Raw genomic sequence first — 18037 nt, 5'->3', positions numbered from 1 at the left:
AGTATATGTGAGGGGGCAAACTCCTCAAGATGGGTGGTGACCATGGTGGCCGTTTAGAAGTCGGCCATCTTGGATACAACTTTTGTTTTTTCAATAGGAAGAGGGCCATGAGACACATCAAACTTATTGGTAATGTCACAAGAAAAACCAATGGTGTGCTTGGTTGCCCCACCCTGTAGATCAGACAAATAAGACGGTGTTTACTTGCGGACGTATGATGTCAGTCAGACCCAGTGAAATTACGTTCCTTTCAAAATGTTGCTCAACATTGTTTAGTGACATGTCAGCACATTTCAATGTGAAATGCAGTCAGAATACCATCAGATGCTCTGCAGACTGTTTGTAAAATAACTCTTAGCTCCTTTTTAGGATCTTAAAGTAATTCCAGGCTCATCTTCTCCAAGATTTCATGTCCAGTTGACTGACAAGAGGCACAGAGATGCAGAGATGAGACCTACAATGTCACACAGTAGATCTTGCCTTTAGCTCTAATAAAGTATGCTAATGCAGCTTTTTATCAGCTATCATTAGCTAGCAAATGAGGCTATCATCTAAAAACTGAATCTCTGATGGGAGCAGATATGAAAAATATTGTCTTTCAGTAGTACTTGTTGGTTCTATACCATTTAATACTGTTCAAAATGATTCTAAGGCTAAAAGCTGTAAGCGACAGTGAGCAGTTTTTTTTTAAACTAGTCATTATGGAATTGCAGTACACTATCCACACAGTATGACAAAAGAAACTGTGGGACTTGGACACCTTTTACCACAAAGAATAACCATGTCTGACCAGGTTTGATGGGGTGTAGCCACTGTATTTAATCTCTAAAAGTCCATGAAAAATCAGGACAGAGATGCTAGCCACTGGACTCAGATAAAGACCTAATAACATCCGGGGAAATTTTAACCCCAGAAATGTTCTTATTTAACAAAATGCTTCCTCATTTTGGGTGTATTTCTGGTATATAGCAAAAGACAAGAGTTTTATCCATTCCCTTGCATTTCCATTTCTTTCACATTCTTGCTATGTCAGGTAAAAAGCTTAGCAAACTGCACAGATAAAACCACAAGCCAAACTCTTCAAGTGTCCAAAAGAAACAATCATCTGTGTTCTCATGCAGATCGTTGCAACTGGAGTGTGCCACACTGACCTGTACCACCTTTTTGAGGGTATGCACAAAGATGGGTTCCCAGCAGTGCTTGGACACGAGGGAGCCGGCATAGTAGAGAGCGTTGGCCCCGGCGTTACTGAGTTTCAGCCAGGTCAGTTAAAGCTTTCATTTGTCTGTCTTGTCATGTTCACCAGGTGGTCTCTGTAAGATGCAGCATTCTCAGCCTTGTTTTTGAATTTTAGGAGACAAGGTGATCCCTCTGTTCATCTCCCAGTGTCGGGAATGTCGCTTCTGTAAGAATCCTAAGACCAATCAGTGTGAAAAAGGCTGGTGAGTTAATCGTTTTCTTAATTTCGCTTAATCTTAGAATTTGTTTTATATGTACCCTCTGCCACAAAGTACTATATTTTTTAACCAATGTTTTCTGTACAGGGCTGCTGATAGTCATGATGTGATGGCTTTAGCAGAATCCAGGTTCACCTGTAAGGGGAAGAAGGTGCTGCAGTTTATGGGGACCAGCACCTTCTCTGAGTACACTGTGATGAACCAGATGGCTGTGGCTAAGATCGACCCGGCTGCTCCTCTGGACAAAGTCTGCCTCCTTGGGTGTGGGGTCTGCACTGGATATGGGGCAGCTGTTAATACTGCTAAGGTGTGTATGTAGGTTTGACAGCAGGCGAAGATTGATGTTTGTTACTGTATGAAGTCTTAACAAGTCCAGAGTATCCAAACTGACTATTTTTTTCCTCCTGCAGGTTGAGCCGGGCTCCACCTGTGCCGTGTTTGGTCTGGGAGCTGTGGGTTTGGCTGCAGTCATGGGCTGCAAGGCTGCAGGAGCCAAAAGGATTATCGCTGTTGACATCAACCCAGACAAGTTTGAGAAGGCCAAAGTGTTTGGAGCCACTGAGTTTGTGAACCCAAAGGATCACAACAAACCCATCAATGAAGTTTTGGCTGAGATGACTGGTGGAGGTGTGGACTACTCCCTGGAATGTGTCGGGAACGTGGCAGTCATGGTGAGGCAGACTGACAAATTCGAATAAAGACTGGATCAGTTTGTAAATATGGTCAAGAACCCTATGTTTACAAGTCAGCTGACATTTGGCTGGTTTTATCATGTAGCGCAGTGCCTTGGAGTCTTGTATCAAAGGCTGGGGTGTCAGCGTGCTGGTTGGCTGGACTGATCTCCACGACTTTGCAGCCCGACCCATTCAGCTCATTGCTGGACGTACATGGAAGGGCTCTTTGTTTGGAGGTGAGGCACATGTGATCATCCACACTAACTAATGTAATTTAATGTAACTACCACCGCAGCATTACTGAGCACAGTTTCCAGTTTTGGGGAGATGTTTCTGCATCCATATGCAGCTAACTTTCTTCAGCTTTACATCAGCACATTGAGTGCAGAACTTTGAAGAGCACCAGGTTGTATTCAGCACATTCAAACATCTGCACATTTTCCATAATTGGTTTCACACACCAAATTACCAGGAACAGTACCTCCTGTGCTGTGACAGTGGCCAGAAGGCTTGAAGTGAGAAAAGACTAATTGATGTTATAATATGCTTTTTATATCTGGGGCTCAGGATTTAAGAGTAAGGATGGCGTCCCTGAGATGGTTAAAGCTTACCTGAACAAGAAGGTGAAGCTGGATGAGTTCATCACTCATAAAATGACTTTGGACCAGGTCAACGATGCCATTGAACTGATGAAGCACGGCAAATGGTACATACTTTCTCAATTATTACTAACTAGATGCAAAAATGAAAAACTAATAGGTGCAAGTCTTCTAATTTGTGCTTTGTATTTGTTTCCCAGCATCCGGACAGTCCTGAGTGTTTCTCCACAGTAAGACCACTTCATTCCTCAGTAATCTGAAGCCATGCTCTACAGTGAACACCATTCAACAGATTATGTGCAGATTGTGTTTGTGAGAATTATCATCAGTGTTCACATGATCAAAATTTGAGGAGTGATTGTGCAGCAAAATAAATGGTTTTAACAGATGACTGGTTTCCTCACTTCTGATCAGATTTGGTTGTGTTATTTTATAAGTCAGTACAGAGGCTGTAATTCAGTTCACTATTTCACTGGTTTTAGTGTGGCACAAGCTTTCTAGTCAGTTTAGATTTACAGACTTGTCTAATCAACTATATGTACTTAGGTTGGTAAACAGTGTTGAAATTACACTACTAGTGATGAGATCATGGATTTATTACCACAGCTATTTCTGCCTGTTGCACTACTTTCCTGGTAACGTCAAAAGGAGGCAATATTTCAGTTAAAAGAGTTAAAGCTATTAACTTTCTCCTATAAACCCCTTTAGAAAGCCTTTTATATTTTCTCACTCAGATTCTTGCTTCAAATATTGACAGGGGTTATACACGAATGCACTAAGATGCATTTGTTTGGCTGAATGATGCAGTTTTTCCTTTTATATTGAACTTTTATTTGCAAAAGTACCCATCCAGACAGAATTACTTAGCCTTCTTTTCAGTAACAGTTCCTGGAGTTCTAGAGGAAGCACAAAGAGAACATGTGCAGAAGGGTCTTCCACAGGTTTGAACCCAGGGCCAACTTCTTGTTGGGCGATTGAGGTAATCACTGAGCCACCATCGTACTGTGCATTCAGAAATACTGTCCTGAGTCATTTTTCTGGGGTTGTTGGATGAAAAAACAAAACAAACAAAACTGTCTTTCACTGTAGATTCATATTAAATTCATATTATATTTATATTTTTATTTTTTTATTTTTGTACTTGATAGATAGCTTAGCTTAGAATAAACTCCCATCAATTATGATGATGGTGATGATGATGATTATTATTATTATTATTATACATTATTTGCAGTCGGACTTTGAGTCATTTTAACGTTCCAGGTCAGCTCATTTAGGCATGCCTCATTAGCCGCTTTCCTTATAAGGAAAATGCAGCTGCAAAGCGAATATTGGCCAGCCCTTAATTACCACCCTGCACCTTAGAGCATCCGTTGTTTCCCACCTGTTGTAGACCCGCTATTTCCTTCAGGTATGTGCAAGTTGCTTTCTTTGTGATTGTGTTTACGGTCTCGTTCTGCCCTGGAAAAGCAAAAATTAGCTGGCTGAACTCGTTTAACTGATCTCTCCTTCATTGCTGTGTTGTTGTGCATTTCTGAAATGCTGCCAGTAATGTTAGAGGTTTTCTAAGCAGTGGGAACTCAGAATCATTGTTTCAACATGGTAACCCAAGCCAGCTCATGTTTCATTATAAACTAGTAAGATGAGTCGAGTAACTGAAATAAGTGACCTTGTCCTAGAAAGGTTGATCAGAGTGAGTTTCAACACCTGTGTTCCTCCTGAGTTAAGTGAAGCAAATCCATCCTAAGTGAAATGGTATCCTTTTAATGTGCCCTATGTAGCATTTTAACTTAAAGAATTAGAGGGGACAATGGAAAGCTTTTTGGGTTCCTTGTCTTCCCAGTTATAATTTACCCTACTTTAAATTTTATTAACAAATAAAAGAACCACATGATTGATGATTACATTTGAGTTTAAAGAAATTGAATCAAATTAAATGTAAATCAGCTTTAATGTAACTGGGATTAAAGCCACTGCAGATTGAGTCAAAGCTACAGTGTACTTATGCGTGTGTGGTGTTCAGACCCAGTCAGGCCTCCTTTAACCTTTCAGTGGAAAATCTGAAGCTTTAGACTGATTTGATAACAAATATTGTACCTCTCCAAATCAACCTGTCTGCATCCTGGATTCAAAACATCTTTGAAATCAATTTAAGATTAAGATTAGACAATTCATTTACAGACTGGCCCTCAAATCGTCGCGTTATTGCAAAAGATGAGTTTAGATTTAACCTTACATTTAAAATTCAACTTTTTGGTTTAACACCTATATTTCACATTTAGATGGAACTGGTTTGCAAATGTTGCAAACATGGTTTGAAGAGTTTTTGTTTTTTAAATCCACATTTTAAAGTTTGGAACCAAATTGACTTCAGCATGGTTTAGTTTACAAAACGCATAACATACAGGTTAATTATAAAGCTTGGATGTCATATGTGGGGAACATTTGTATTTGAAGCCACGTCTGTTTAACCTAACTGGTTAATGGTGGTAGTTGGGTAAATGAGTTAAAGTCTAGCTATAAACAAGCCCCACCCCCTCTAGTTTCATTCAAAAGAACACCGTTCACAACATTTGAAAGCATCACAAGCTCTCTGATATGAGAACTCTGCTGGGTTATTGATTGGTTTTAATTTTGAACTAACACTGCTAATACAGAGGAAAATTATAAGTTTGTGTCCCCATGAACTGCTGTCACACTACTTGTAACTACTCAAGTCCATCTCTCCACCTTTTTGTTACAGAAATGACCACTGCTGGTAATGTAAGTGTAAAATTTCCTTTCTTTTATTTCATTCTATAATTTTTCATTTTTCAAAATTAAGGCTGAAAAAGGCTAATGGAGGCTAATTATAGTAATTTAATCATGTGCATTGGACTTGGAATTTTCTTCTTCCTCCAACTTCCCCTTTAGGTCATCAAGTGCAAGGCAGTAGTAGCCTGGGAGCCCCAGCAGCCTGTGGTGATTGAGGAGATAGAGGTAGCACCACCCCAGGCCAATGAGGTCCGCATCAAGGTGAGACGTCCACTTTCAAGACTTGCAGGCCCTCTCATCCTCTGAAATGATCCTGGAGCAATGTAGTACCTCCATAAAGTTCCTGTTTTACCAGAAGATTCACCAGAAACAACCTTGACTTTGGATTTGATTATTATTCCCGTGGTTACAGATTGTTTCAACAGCGCTGTGCCATTCAGACCTGTACTGCCTGTTGAAGGTTGTGGAGAAGGAATTTTTCCCAGTCGTCCTTGGCCATGAGGCGGCCGGCATTGTCGAGAGTGTTGGGCCTGGAGTCACAGAATTTCAGCCAGGTCAGTTTTTAACTTTGAACAAATTAAACTTCTCTCCGTGAACAAGAGATTGACCCTGACATCAGCCACAGCTGTTCCCATGGTGTTCAGGTTGGTTTTAGGAAGAGACTTGATTGCCTTTGTCCAAAGGGTGGTTTTAATTGTAAATTGTGATGTTCAAATTTTTAAATTCTCAATCCAAGTAAATGTGGTCCATCAGCGGGCACTCGGTCAATACGCCAAAGCAGAACGTGTGACCATTTATTTTTCCTCAGGAGACAAGGTGATTCCCCTCTACCTTCCTCAGTGTGGAGAATGTCGCTTCTGTAAGAGCCCTAAGACCAATCAGTGTGACGTAATTTGGTGAGTACAATCTTGCTTTATTCTCACCTCTCATCGCCACCATGTGCTGATGCGTACTCTTGAGGTTCATGTTTTCCCTCTATCTTGTTCAGGACTAGAATGGGTTCAAAAGAAATGGCACTGGAAAAGTCCAGGTTAACCTGTAATGGGCAGAAGCTGCGGCAGTTTATGGGAATCAGCACCTTCTCTGAGTACACTGTGGCTCATCAGATGGCTGTGGCTAAGATTGACCCTGATGCTCCTCTGGATAAAGTCTGCCTCCTTGGGTGTGGGGTCTGCACTGGGTATGGGGCAGCTGTTAATACTGCTAAGGTGTGTATGCTGCTAGAACTGAAAGGTTTTTTTTTTTTTTTGTTTTGTTTTAGTAACTACCTGTAAACACTCATCCAAAATGAATCCCATTTACTGAAATCATCTCCTGCAGGTTGAGCCAGGCTCCACCTGTGCCGTGTTTGGTCTGGGAGCTGTGGGTTTGGCTGCAGTCATGGGCTGTGAGGCTGCAGGAGCCAAAAGGATTATTGTTGTTGACATCAACCCAGACAAGTTTGAGAAAGCCAGGGAGTTTGGAGCTACTGACTTCGTCAATCCCAAGGATCACAATAAACCCATTAGTCAAGTGCTAATGGAGATGACTGGTGGAGGTGTGGACTACTCCCTGGAATGTGTTGGTGATGTGGAATGCATGGTAGGGGAATTTTATGAAATTTAGATTCTCAATAGAGGGAATTAAGTGAAACCATTTCCTTTTTGTTTTTAAAACACAAAAAAGACCTTGAGTCAGTTTAGTCTTTTCAGTGACTTCTATCCTTCTGCTGACTTGTTACCATTTCTCCATCTAGCGCAGTGCTTTGGAGTCCTGTGTGAAAGGCTGGGGTGTCAGTGTGATCGTGGGATTGACAGACATGCAAGACGTAACCACCCGACCTCTTCAGCTCACCTCGGGACGTACATGGACTGGCTGCCTGTTTGGAGGTGAGACAAATGTGACCATAACCAGTAGTTCTAGTGGGCTGGACCAGCGTACAACATTTTCACATGAGTGATTAAATCTGATGGGCAGCTTACAACAAATTGTTTGTGGTCTAAGCTGGCATGCTTCTCCAAATTAGGATTAAAGTATGCTTGATATGCAGCCCACCTGTTATAAGGCAAGAAGCGGGGCACTCCCTGGAGAGGTCCCCAGTCAGCTGGACATATTCATGTCATGAATTGGACTGAGATCTGCATAATTTCTTGCATCTTCTGTTGTAACAAACTGGTTAGTGCCGTTCTAACTTGTGTGTCTTTGGGTGGGGTCAGGATTTAAAAGTAAGGATGCTGTTCCTAAGATGGTGAAAGACTACCTGGAAAAGAAACTGAAGCTGGATGAGTTTATCAGTCACACTATGACTATGGATGAAATCAATGATGCCATTGACCTAATGAAGCAAGGCAAATGGTACGTACAGCCTCAGCTGACATAACTTAATTACTAGATGTCCAAAACGAAGACCTAATTTGTGTTGTTTATTTCAAAGCATCCGGACAGTTATGAGTGTTTGTCCAGAATGAGGTAAAACGCAGCAAATGGTAGATTTGCACTCACTGGCTGACTAAATGACACATTAATCATTCTTCTTTCTGTATCCAGGTGGTCATGAGTTTCTCCACAAAATAAACTCCAGTCCTGAATTCAACAACCCTAAAATAACTCATCACTACACTGGATTTCAAACGGTACACTGTGCATAAAGGGAATCAGACATCCATGGATGGTTGAAATCTGTGTTGATAAGAGAAACTAAACACTGTTTAAAGAGCAAAATAAATGGTTTAAACAAATCTGTGTAGTTTATGCTTTTGTTGTACAATATATTAAGCAATGCATTGAATAGTGCCAGATGTAGTGACTCACATTTCATTAAGACTCGTGCAAATATTGCCTTTTAAAGTTTATTTTTGTTTAACACACTTTGCAATGCCTGAACTAATTGTTTTCAGAGTTTGACTATTTAATAACTGCTGCTCACATTTACACACAGCCTAATATAAATATGTACTTAACATAGCAGGGAGAGCCGTCGTCATCCCGCTAGTTTTGTCACAGATGTCCCTTGTTAACTTCTACTTTAATGTAATTGCTTATGGCAGTGAACACAACTTCAGAATTCCAAACAGATCTGCCATTTGTATTCCTATCCTCAGATCCTTTAGATCCTGGCTTCACATGCACTTGCTTCAATCTTCTGCCATGACCACTCAGTACCAACTGTACACTTAAACTAATAGTTCTAAATTCCATCCATCCATTCGCTTCCGCTTATCCTTTTCAGGGTCGCGGGGGGCGCTGGAGCCTATCCCAGCTGTCATGGGGCGAAAGGCGGGGTACACCCTGGACAGGTCGCCAGTCTGTCGCAGGGCTAACACATAGGGACAGAACCATTAACATTCACTCGCACATTCACACCTAGTGGCAATTTGGATTATCCAATTAACCTATCCCCACAAGCTGCATGTCTTTGGACGGTGGGAGGAAGCCGGATCAGGAGCAGATCTGTGCTTCTGTGTTCAGCCAGGGTTTAGTTTGCCATCCTACAGGGGGGGGACTGAAACTTCAGCTTAAGTCCATATTCTAGTTTACTCATGTTGTCACATGTTGGAGAAAACTTGTCAATTGCCCTTTGACCCTCTTTAACTCAGGACACATTGGGAATGTCCTGAAACACTTGCTGGCTTGCATGCACTGCAAGAATGAAGTGTGATAACAGGACAGCATACTGCATTTGGGATGGGTGTGGTGTGTTTTGGTTTTCTTCATAAATAGTATGCTATGTAGTCTGCATATTCTGAGGCACGTTGGAAATTAAAAATATAGTTCAACAGTTTTAGGATTACCTAAAGACTTTTGCATTACGGAATTTTTGTCATATTCTGCAAGTACATGTAAAAAGTGCTGATTTCACAATACCACCACAGGTGAGCAATATTCCCCGAGGCAGTAAGACCATGTACATCTTGTCCTTTGGACAGAAACTTGACTATAATAATGGAAGTACATGTAATTCCCAGATTGTAAACGGTCTCATATAAAATGCTTGCGTAACCGTGCTGGGTAAACCTGACCTCTGAAGTCCCTACCAACAAATGTTTATGCGTCATCGCAGAATTTAAAGTCCATTCTTCCGTCGAGTTTTCCTCATTTGGTTGCAGAAATGGCCACAGCTGGTAAGGTAAGTAAATCATTTAAATGTGTTTCAATTACTTTTGCAGATTTTTATTTTTTTTATAAAGGAAAGAATATCATAACACTTTACATGTGCTATGATTTAATGGTTTGCTTTGCACATATTTTAGCGAAATCATATTTTCCTCTTGAGATGGTAGTATTGTACTGATTTTACTGCTTAATTTATTAAGAATAGAACCACCAGGAAGGGTCACATTGAGTCATGTGTGGCATAGCTGCACTGAAATAGTCTGCATTGAAACTGTGAGGCAGGCATCAAAAACACATCTATTTAAAATTAACCTCAAAGCCAACTACAAAAACACAAACTAATATTGTAAAATTATTTAAACTGAACAAAGTTTATCATCTCATCCACATCTGCCTCTAAGGCTCATGACAAAATGTGTCTTAAAATTGTGTTGCCAGGGCAGCCAGCATGTGGTTGGATATTAATTTCTATGGGGTGAAAATGACCACCTCGGTGGTGCTGGGTAGACCCTCTAAGTCAGGGGTGTCCAACTCAAGGCTCCAAGGGCCGATGTCCTGCAGGTTTTAGATGTGTTCTTGATCCGACACAGCTGATTTAAATGGCTACATTACTGCCTCAACATGTCTTGAAGTTCTCCAGGAGCATGGTAATGAACTCATCATTTGATTCAGATGTGTTGACCCAGGGTGAGATCTAAAACCTGCAGGGCACCGGCCCTTGACGCCTGGAGTTGGACACCCCTGGTGTAAGTGGTCATTGTTACAAAACTTTTGAAATGGCACTAATGGTAAGGGGGGTCAGCCACTGATTAATAATTTCCTTTATTGCATATTTAAAGATTTTTATTTAAATTTCTCCATCTGCTCTGTTAAGTTGGTTTACAGAAATGACCTTGGTGGATAATTTTAATATTGTAACTCTGCCATTTAAGGTCATCAAGTGCAAGGCAGCAGTGGCCTGGGAATCTAGCAAGCCTCTGGTGATTGAAGAAATAGAGGTAGCCCCACCCCAGGCCAATGAGGTCCGCATTAAGGTAAGAAGCAGCCGGCTTTGATGCTCTTGTATGCATGTAAGTTCTTTAAGCTTTTCTACAACTAAACTCCTATAATCTCATTCAGTGCTTCTTTTACCGTCATATTTGCTGTAGATTGTGGCAACATCTCTGTGCCATTCAGACCTGTACATCCTTTATGAGAGTCTGGACAAATCGCTCTTCCCAACCATCCTCGGTCATGAGGCAGCCGGCATTGTAGAGAGTGTTGGGCTGGGAGTGACGGAATTTCAGCCAGGTTTGTTTGGGATTGTTTAACATCCAAAAATATGCTTATTTGCATTTTGTGCAAGAGAGAAATAAGACTGATCTCAATCCTGTGTCTAAAGTCTGTAACAAATTTGCAACAAAAATGCAAGCAACTATAAGACAAAAAGGTAATGTTTCATTTAGTATTCTTTTCTGTACAAGAAATTTATATTTTAGAATTTTAAAGATATTTTATCTTGCAGTGTTTTGAAAACAAATTCATGCTGGAATGGATGGAGTTTAAAAATGTTCAGACTTTCATAATTTGTTCATACGCAAGGTCAGAAACACTTCTAAATTTGTTCATGGAGCATAAACAAGTTAGGTGCTATGTGAAATGTTTGTCATCCTCTGTGGATGTGAAATGTTTGACAGGTTACGTATGGATTTGTGTATGCATGCTGTAAATGAGGCTCAATGCTTTCTGTCTTCCAGGAGACAAAGTAATTCCTCTTTTCCTACTCCAGTGTGGAGAATGTTGCTTCTGTAAGAGTCCTAAGACCAACCGGTGTGAAGAAGCAATGTGAGACTCATTTCATGCCATCTTATTCAGTTTTCATGCGCTTTTACACACACTGCACTTTTTTACAGACTAGATATAAATGTTATGAAAGTATTCCGACTACTCGTCTTTTTATCAACTAGGTAACTGTTCATTTCATTCCTTCAAGAGGAATACTTTTAAAAGTTGTTTTGGATTTATTTTTTTATGCACATCAAATATGTCTTGTTTAGGAAAAGGCACGCCCAGAAAAGCACAGAACATTCCAGGCTTACCTGTAAGGGGCAGAAACTGCAGCAATTTATGGGGACTGGGACCTTCTCTGAGTACACTGTGATGAACCAGATGGCTGTGGTTAAAATCGACCCGGCTGCTCCTCTGGATAAAGTCTGCCTCCTTGGGTGTGGGGTCTGCACTGGATATGGGGCAGCTGTTAACACTGCTAAGGTGTGGATGGTGGGCTAACGGAATAGCCATTGGAATTGGACATTTTGTGCTGGGGGTGTTTAATTTAATTTTTATGTCCAGTTTTGATCAGCCTCCTTTCCTGCAGGTTGAGCCGGGCTCCACCTGTGCCGTGTTTGGTCTGGGAGCTGTGGGTTTGGCTGCAGTCATGGGTTGCAAGGCTGCAGGAGCCAAAAGGATTATCGCTGTTGACATCAACCCAGACAAGTTTGAGAAGGCCAAAGTGTTTGGAGCTACTGACTTCGTCAATCCCAAGGATTACAATAAACCCATCAGCCAAGTGCTGATGGAGATGACTGGTGGAGGTGTGGACTACTCCCTGGAATGTATTGGGAATGTGGAATGCATGGTGAGGAAGATTTAATCTACTCGGTAGTATCAAATGTCTAGTTTAGTAAAAGTCAACTAAACCTTCTTGCTCTTTTCCAGCAGTGGTTATTTAAGAAGTCCTTCATTAACATATCCTTGTATCCTTCTACATACAATTCTGCTGCTCCGCTGTTTCTCCATGTAGCGCAGTGCTTTGGAATCTTGTGTGGCAGGCTGGGGCGTTAGTGTCATTGTTGGATGGACAGACTTGCATGACGTAGCCACCCGACCTATTAATCTCATGCTTGGACGTACATGGACTGGGTGCTTGTTTGGAGGTGAGATAAATATAAGGGAGCTTACGGTGTCTTTATTAAGCTTATGTTGAGATTCATTACAGCTTGTCGTTTTGTCTTTTGGGGATCAGGATTTAAGGGTAAGGATGGCATTCCTAGGATGGTTAAAGCATATCTGGACAAGAAGGTGATGCTGGATGAGTTCATTACTCACAACATGACTGTGGACCAGGTCAACGACGCCATTGAACTGTTGAAGAACGGTAAAAGGTAGATTTGCTCTACTATACTTTCTCCTCCATTATTGAGTCAACAGCAACACAGATTAGACCAAAACTTTGCTCAAATCTTTTCTCCTTTTTCCCCACAGTATCCGCACAGTCATGAGATTTTCTCCACAATAATGCTGCTGTGCTGCCTTCAATAACACTAAAGTTACTACCAGCGAACACTAATCAGTGTTTGAAGAGTAAAATAAATGGTCTCCCAGATGGATCTGTGTGTGTGTGTGTACTCATTTTTTTGGGCTGCATGTTCAGTGTCTTCGGCTATATCCACGATTTCACTACTAAACTGTACTTAAAGGGGCCTATTAGCTGCCAGCTGCTGGAAAGGTGGGGTGAAAAAGTTGCCAGCTTACAGCCAACAGACTTGCTTAACCATTCACACCTACAGTAAATTTAGAATCACGAGTTCACCCAACATACATGTTGCGATCGTGGCTCAAGAGTTGGGAGTTCGCCTTGTAGTCAGAAGGTTGCCGGTTCGAGCCCTGGCTCGGACAGTCTCAGTCGTTGTGTCCTTGGGCAAGACACTTCACCTGTTGCCTACTGGTGGTGGTCAGAGGGCCCGGTGGCGCCAGTGTTCGGCAGCCTCGCCTCTGTCAGTGCGCCCCAGGGTGGCTGTGGCTACAATGTAGCTTGCCATCACCAGTGTGTGAATGTGTGTGTGAATGGGTGGATGACTGGATGTGTAAAGCGCTTTGGGGTCCTTAGGGACTAGAAAAGCGCTATACAAATACAGGCCATTTACATGTCTTTTGACTGTGGGAGGAAGATGGAGTGCCCACACAGGCACAAAGAGAACATGTAAACTTCATTCAAATCCAGGATCTATTTGCTGTGAGGCAACTGTGCTAACCAAATATTAATAGATTTCTATAAAATTAACCCAAAAAACCTACATATGATCAAAGATTGAAGAAGTGATGTAATTGCCTTTGAATGCATTAAATTCACTCTTATGACTGGCAGCACCAAATAAATTGTGAGGCATACATTTCCTTCTTTAGCCAATTACTTATGCCAGCTGTTCTACATTCTTCAACAGAATTGGTTTCTTCTGACTGGGACATGATTTAGGCTCTCAGCCGGTCTTGTTTTCATTTCTGCACCTCCATCAGATTTAAATATTGGTAACCCTACTGATCCTAAATATTAATTTATTGCACATTGAATCATTCCAGTTTAACAGTGTACTGCAGTTCTGTAGGTGATCACACGAAGTCCTGTTGATGAACTGCATAGGTGGTTAAAATTCAAATAAATGTACTGTCTATTTCATTACTTTGAAAAGTGACTCCAACCACTTTCATTTTTCATGTAGAATTGTTTGTTGCTTTTTGGTTGTTGGTGGGATACATGTTATTGAAAACTAATTAGTCTTTCAAGATTATGTCTCCATTTTAATCTTCAGCATGGCAGCTATAAAAATGTGTTGATCTGACTGCTTTGAGACAGAAATGAAATTTTGAGAGTGAATAATACTGGAAAGATTTTGCCAGTTTACTGTAACCAGTCAATCTAACATTCCAAACATTAGCAATTATAGTAAAGTGACCCAGACAATTAATGTGCAACTTTCCCTATGCTCGACAAGCATCCTCGTGGGTGTATTCACCCAGTTATGTTTGTCTGAAATCCCAGTCTAAGAAATGCATCCATTAAGCAATTCTTTTTTTCTTTTTTTTAAGTGTTCCATGTGTGGGGAAAACATGTGGAATGCAGATGCAGGCACTCAGTCTTAGACTGCCTTGCTTCCAGAAATAAGCAGAGCTTTTCTTGCTATTTCTGAGATGGTGTCTCCTTAGAAAAAGCTTGTGTAGTACATGAAATAAATTAGATTTTCACCTGTGAGCAGTATGGTAATGGGGGGAAGAAGAAAAAAAGAAGTACAGCAAGTACAGAAGTAGAGCGAGAATAATTACCGGTAAGCAATAATTAAGCTGGAAATACAAACTTCTTTTTTCTGTTTTTCCTCTTTTTAGATCCTATCATAATTGTGAGCTGTTTGTGGGACTGGGTTTTGAGAGAGTAAATTGACTCACTGCAGTGTTTGTAAAATTAACCCTGCAAAATTTTGTCATGAAATTAAGCTTTATGTTTTTCATAGTGTTTACTTTTTTTTTTCTTTTTTTTTTAATCACGCTAGTGTCTCCTTCCTGTTGGATATGCCCAAAAACCACATCTAAGTGACAGTCACCAAAGAAGCATCCTAGTCAGGTGCCTGAACTACCTCAGCTGGCTCTTTGGGTCACTTTCTACAGCTCTGGGCATAATAGGTGACAGTAGGAAGTCAAAGTTCCAATCTTTTGCTCTTTCCTTCTCATTTGGCTAAACAATTAGCTGGTTAGGTTAGTAAACCACATAATATGAGGAGTATTAATTAGCGCAACATGAAAATCACCACTTTAGTTTAGATGTAATTTTAAGTCATGCAGCACATGGCTTGGTTGGGGCTTAAACATGGGCCTCTGCACTGAGCACACCTACTTATGGTGTGTACGCTCTTGTTTTAATAGTTTTCAATTTATTTGTATAGTGCCAAATCACAACAACAGCTGCATCAAGGTGCCTTACATTGCAAGGTTAAGACCAGATCATATTACCCCCTATGAGCAAGCACTATGGCAACAGCGGGAAGGAAAACCTCCCTCAGAACCAGGCTCACGGATGGGCGACCATCTTCCACGACTGGTTGAGGTTAGGGGAGCAAAGCAGGACAAAGACATACTGTCTTTGCAAATGTTCGTTAGGGTTCTTTGTGCGTCCGTTCATTTCCTGCAGCATACTTGAGTCAGGGTTATGAAGGTAACCAGCCAAGAAACATAGTCTCTTCAGCATTCCCTGAGTCCGTCCCATGGTCTTCTCCCGGTTGGATGTGCCAGAGATCCAAATAGGAAGCGTCCTAGTTTTTTATTTTTTTTTAATCTACTGCATTAAAAATCATTTCTGCTTTTGGCTTCTGTTCCCTCTGTAGAAACATTGACTGTCCACGGCTGACCCCACAGATTGTCTATCCGCACAGTTTTGCACAATTGTTGAAATTGGCAGTGACAAAGTGTTACTGACATAACTGCAAGCTAATAAATTCACTGTGGTATCCCAGGTCATGCTTTCGCTTTTCCAAGAATAGCTGCGATTTATGGTGGAATTAATAAATCACCGTTAAACAAGCTTAGGTGAGTCTAAGCAGCACACATCACATACATTACACACATTTGTATCTCTCTCTTCCATTTAAAAAGTAAACAATATAATTTAAAATATTTTAACACATTTTAAACCATTTCTCTTTGTATTTAAATTACTGTTATACATTTGGAACATTTAAACACATTACATTCGGTCATCATAATACATAAATTATTTTAGCAAGGACTACATGATCAGTGCAAGAAGGGCTTAAAACTTCTCAGCCTACGCAGGTTAAAAACAGCAGCAGTTAAGTTACAGAAAGAGGTGTGTCATCACAGCGCCTTCAGGAACCCCTCCAATATATCTGGGTGTGCTCGATAAGTACATGTTTTTCATAGCGCGGGTATCAACGTTTTTGGAGGGAAAAATGACTGACCTAAACAGACAGAGCATCAGTTAAATTCATCATCAATTCATTGTTTTGTGATTATTGATTGTAGCGACATCAGCGTGCCACGCGATCTGTACTACCTATACTGGTTTTTATTGTGTTTGGAGTCCTCAGTATTATCTGCCAAAATTGCTCTGTCAAGCTATTTTAATTTCACTTTAATACTAGCTGAGATTTACACAGACCAACCTAATAATACCAGTGTTTGCTTAACTTGGCAGGCAGTGTTGTAATTATTCTTCTAGGATGGACTCCAGGATTTGTCCCCAAGCAGTCCTGCTGCCACTTTCCTTCTGAAGTTTTGCAAAAAAGAGATGTTATTGCAGAGAAACAGCAGATATACCAAATGAAATTATATCAAACCATAAAACTACATGTGATAACAGATTTATGTGCACGTCCTCTCATTTGACACCTTCAGCTGCACAGCTAATTAATAACTTTGTAGCACTCCTGATCGGGTGTTTATATTTACTGATACCGGATTTTATTGCAGCAAATAAAGGATGACATATCCACAGCTTTTGTTCCCGTCATCATCCTCCACAGTAAATTTAGCATTATCTGCTGTACTTCAGTGTTTCTTTAATTGTCGAGGTCTTGTTCCAGTCTTCTATTCTCCTTCAGTATCCTGCACCATGACACATCGCCTTGGTTTAGTATTTTCTTATTACTTTCAGTATGTACTGTAGCTGTCCATACATTCTACACATTGGTGTGTGTAACAGGGGGACGCTGCTTGATTATACCCCTGCAGTTTGAACTTTGACCAGCTTGCCTGCAATGTGATGCTGGTGCCATGGATTGTACAAGAATAGGCAGCTTACAGCAATATGTGACCAGATCCAGTAGGACATCGTGAATGAGGCTTTTATTTCTTCATATTTTACTAGCGAAAAAAGGGACACGGGTGTGGTGACTTATTAAAAACATCCAAATAAAGTATATAAGGCAAAAACAGAGTTGGTACAGTTCTAACGAGCTTGAAAGTCAAAATTTGGTTCGACTGTGGCAACCCACTAGAGGGCTCCACTCACACCCAAGCTTGGAGGAGGGGTTCTGTTGTGTTTGGGTGCGATATGCTTAGTTGATGTATGGAGGTGAATAAAGTTAGAGTGGAAAACTAGAGCTCCTGTGTCGTGTGTCACATGCCTCCATATTGGTGACCCTACTTTGAGCACGCGGCGAACCATGGAGATCGCCCAGGACACACCAACGACCGCCGGCTCTCTGCCTCCTGCTACGGCTACGTTTGGCGTGGGGCTCCAGTTGTGGGACTTCTGGCTCCACGACCCCTCGTCATGGTTCGTCCACGTGGACGCTCAGTTTGCTCTCCACGGCATCTCCGCTGACGACACGAAATTTAATCATGTGGTGGCATTGCTCGACCCGCTAGCCACCCGCCATGCGATGGCTCTCCCCCGGGACCGCCTTTGCGCGGGAAAATATGTCGCCCTTAGAGACCTACTACTGCGGCGATACATCCTCTCCGGTGCGAGCTCGCCGAGAAGCTTCTCTCCCTCTCCGGCCTGGGCGGAGGCACGGCTCTTGAGCTCATGGAGAACATGTTGTCCTTGCTCGGTTCGGACAACGGGGGATTCCTAAACATCCATCTCTTTTTCAGACAACTGCCTGTCGCTGTGAGGACCGGCCTCGCCAACTCCCCGTTTCTAGCGGCGCAGGAATACCGCTCCCTGACTGAAGAAGCGGATCGCATCCTG

At 41.5% G+C, this 18037-nt stretch overlaps 3 protein-coding genes across 3 annotated transcripts in view; all 3 read left to right on the top strand.

Moving 5' to 3' along the window:
- LOC102215419 (alcohol dehydrogenase 1) overlaps nucleotides 1-3119 on the top strand; it is a 4936-nt gene extending 1817 nt beyond the window's left edge. The window contains exons 3-9 of the mRNA XM_005750444.1: nucleotides 1122-1263; nucleotides 1355-1442; nucleotides 1545-1764; nucleotides 1868-2128; nucleotides 2235-2367; nucleotides 2699-2837; nucleotides 2931-3119. Of these exons, the coding sequence (XP_005750501.1) occupies nucleotides 1122-1263; nucleotides 1355-1442; nucleotides 1545-1764; nucleotides 1868-2128; nucleotides 2235-2367; nucleotides 2699-2837; nucleotides 2931-2964 (1017 nt within the window). The 3' untranslated portion in view covers nucleotides 2965-3119. The remainder of the gene's footprint in view (nucleotides 1-1121; nucleotides 1264-1354; nucleotides 1443-1544; nucleotides 1765-1867; nucleotides 2129-2234; nucleotides 2368-2698; nucleotides 2838-2930) is intronic.
- Nucleotides 3120-4054: 935 nt separating this feature from the next.
- On the top strand, nucleotides 4055-8201 carry LOC102214946 (alcohol dehydrogenase 1-like). Its single transcript, XM_005750443.2, has 11 exons — nucleotides 4055-4141; nucleotides 5474-5493; nucleotides 5644-5745; nucleotides 5897-6038; nucleotides 6293-6380; nucleotides 6473-6692; nucleotides 6805-7065; nucleotides 7220-7352; nucleotides 7680-7818; nucleotides 7898-7932; nucleotides 8011-8201. The coding sequence occupies exons 2-10, from the start codon at nucleotides 5476-5478 to the stop codon at nucleotides 7929-7931; spliced, it is 1137 nt and encodes a 378-aa protein (XP_005750500.1). The 5' UTR covers nucleotides 4055-4141; nucleotides 5474-5475; the 3' UTR covers nucleotide 7932; nucleotides 8011-8201.
- A 1370-nt stretch (nucleotides 8202-9571) lies between these two features.
- Nucleotides 9572-12934, top strand: LOC102214676 (alcohol dehydrogenase 1-like). Its single transcript, XM_005750441.1, has 9 exons — nucleotides 9572-9589; nucleotides 10509-10610; nucleotides 10725-10866; nucleotides 11313-11400; nucleotides 11613-11826; nucleotides 11933-12193; nucleotides 12359-12491; nucleotides 12581-12719; nucleotides 12820-12934. The coding sequence occupies exons 1-9, from the start codon at nucleotides 9572-9574 to the stop codon at nucleotides 12851-12853; spliced, it is 1131 nt and encodes a 376-aa protein (XP_005750498.1). The 3' UTR covers nucleotides 12854-12934.
- The last annotated feature ends 5103 nt before the right edge of the window (nucleotides 12935-18037 follow it).

Source organism: Pundamilia nyererei, unplaced genomic scaffold, assembly GCF_000239375.1.
Source record: "Pundamilia nyererei isolate P.nyererei 1_Seehausen unplaced genomic scaffold, PunNye1.0 scaffold00274, whole genome shotgun sequence".
NCBI lineage: Eukaryota > Metazoa > Chordata > Actinopteri > Cichliformes > Cichlidae > Pundamilia > Pundamilia nyererei.
Note: the sequence above shows the minus strand (reverse complement) of the source record. Positions and strands in the feature narration are given on the sequence as shown.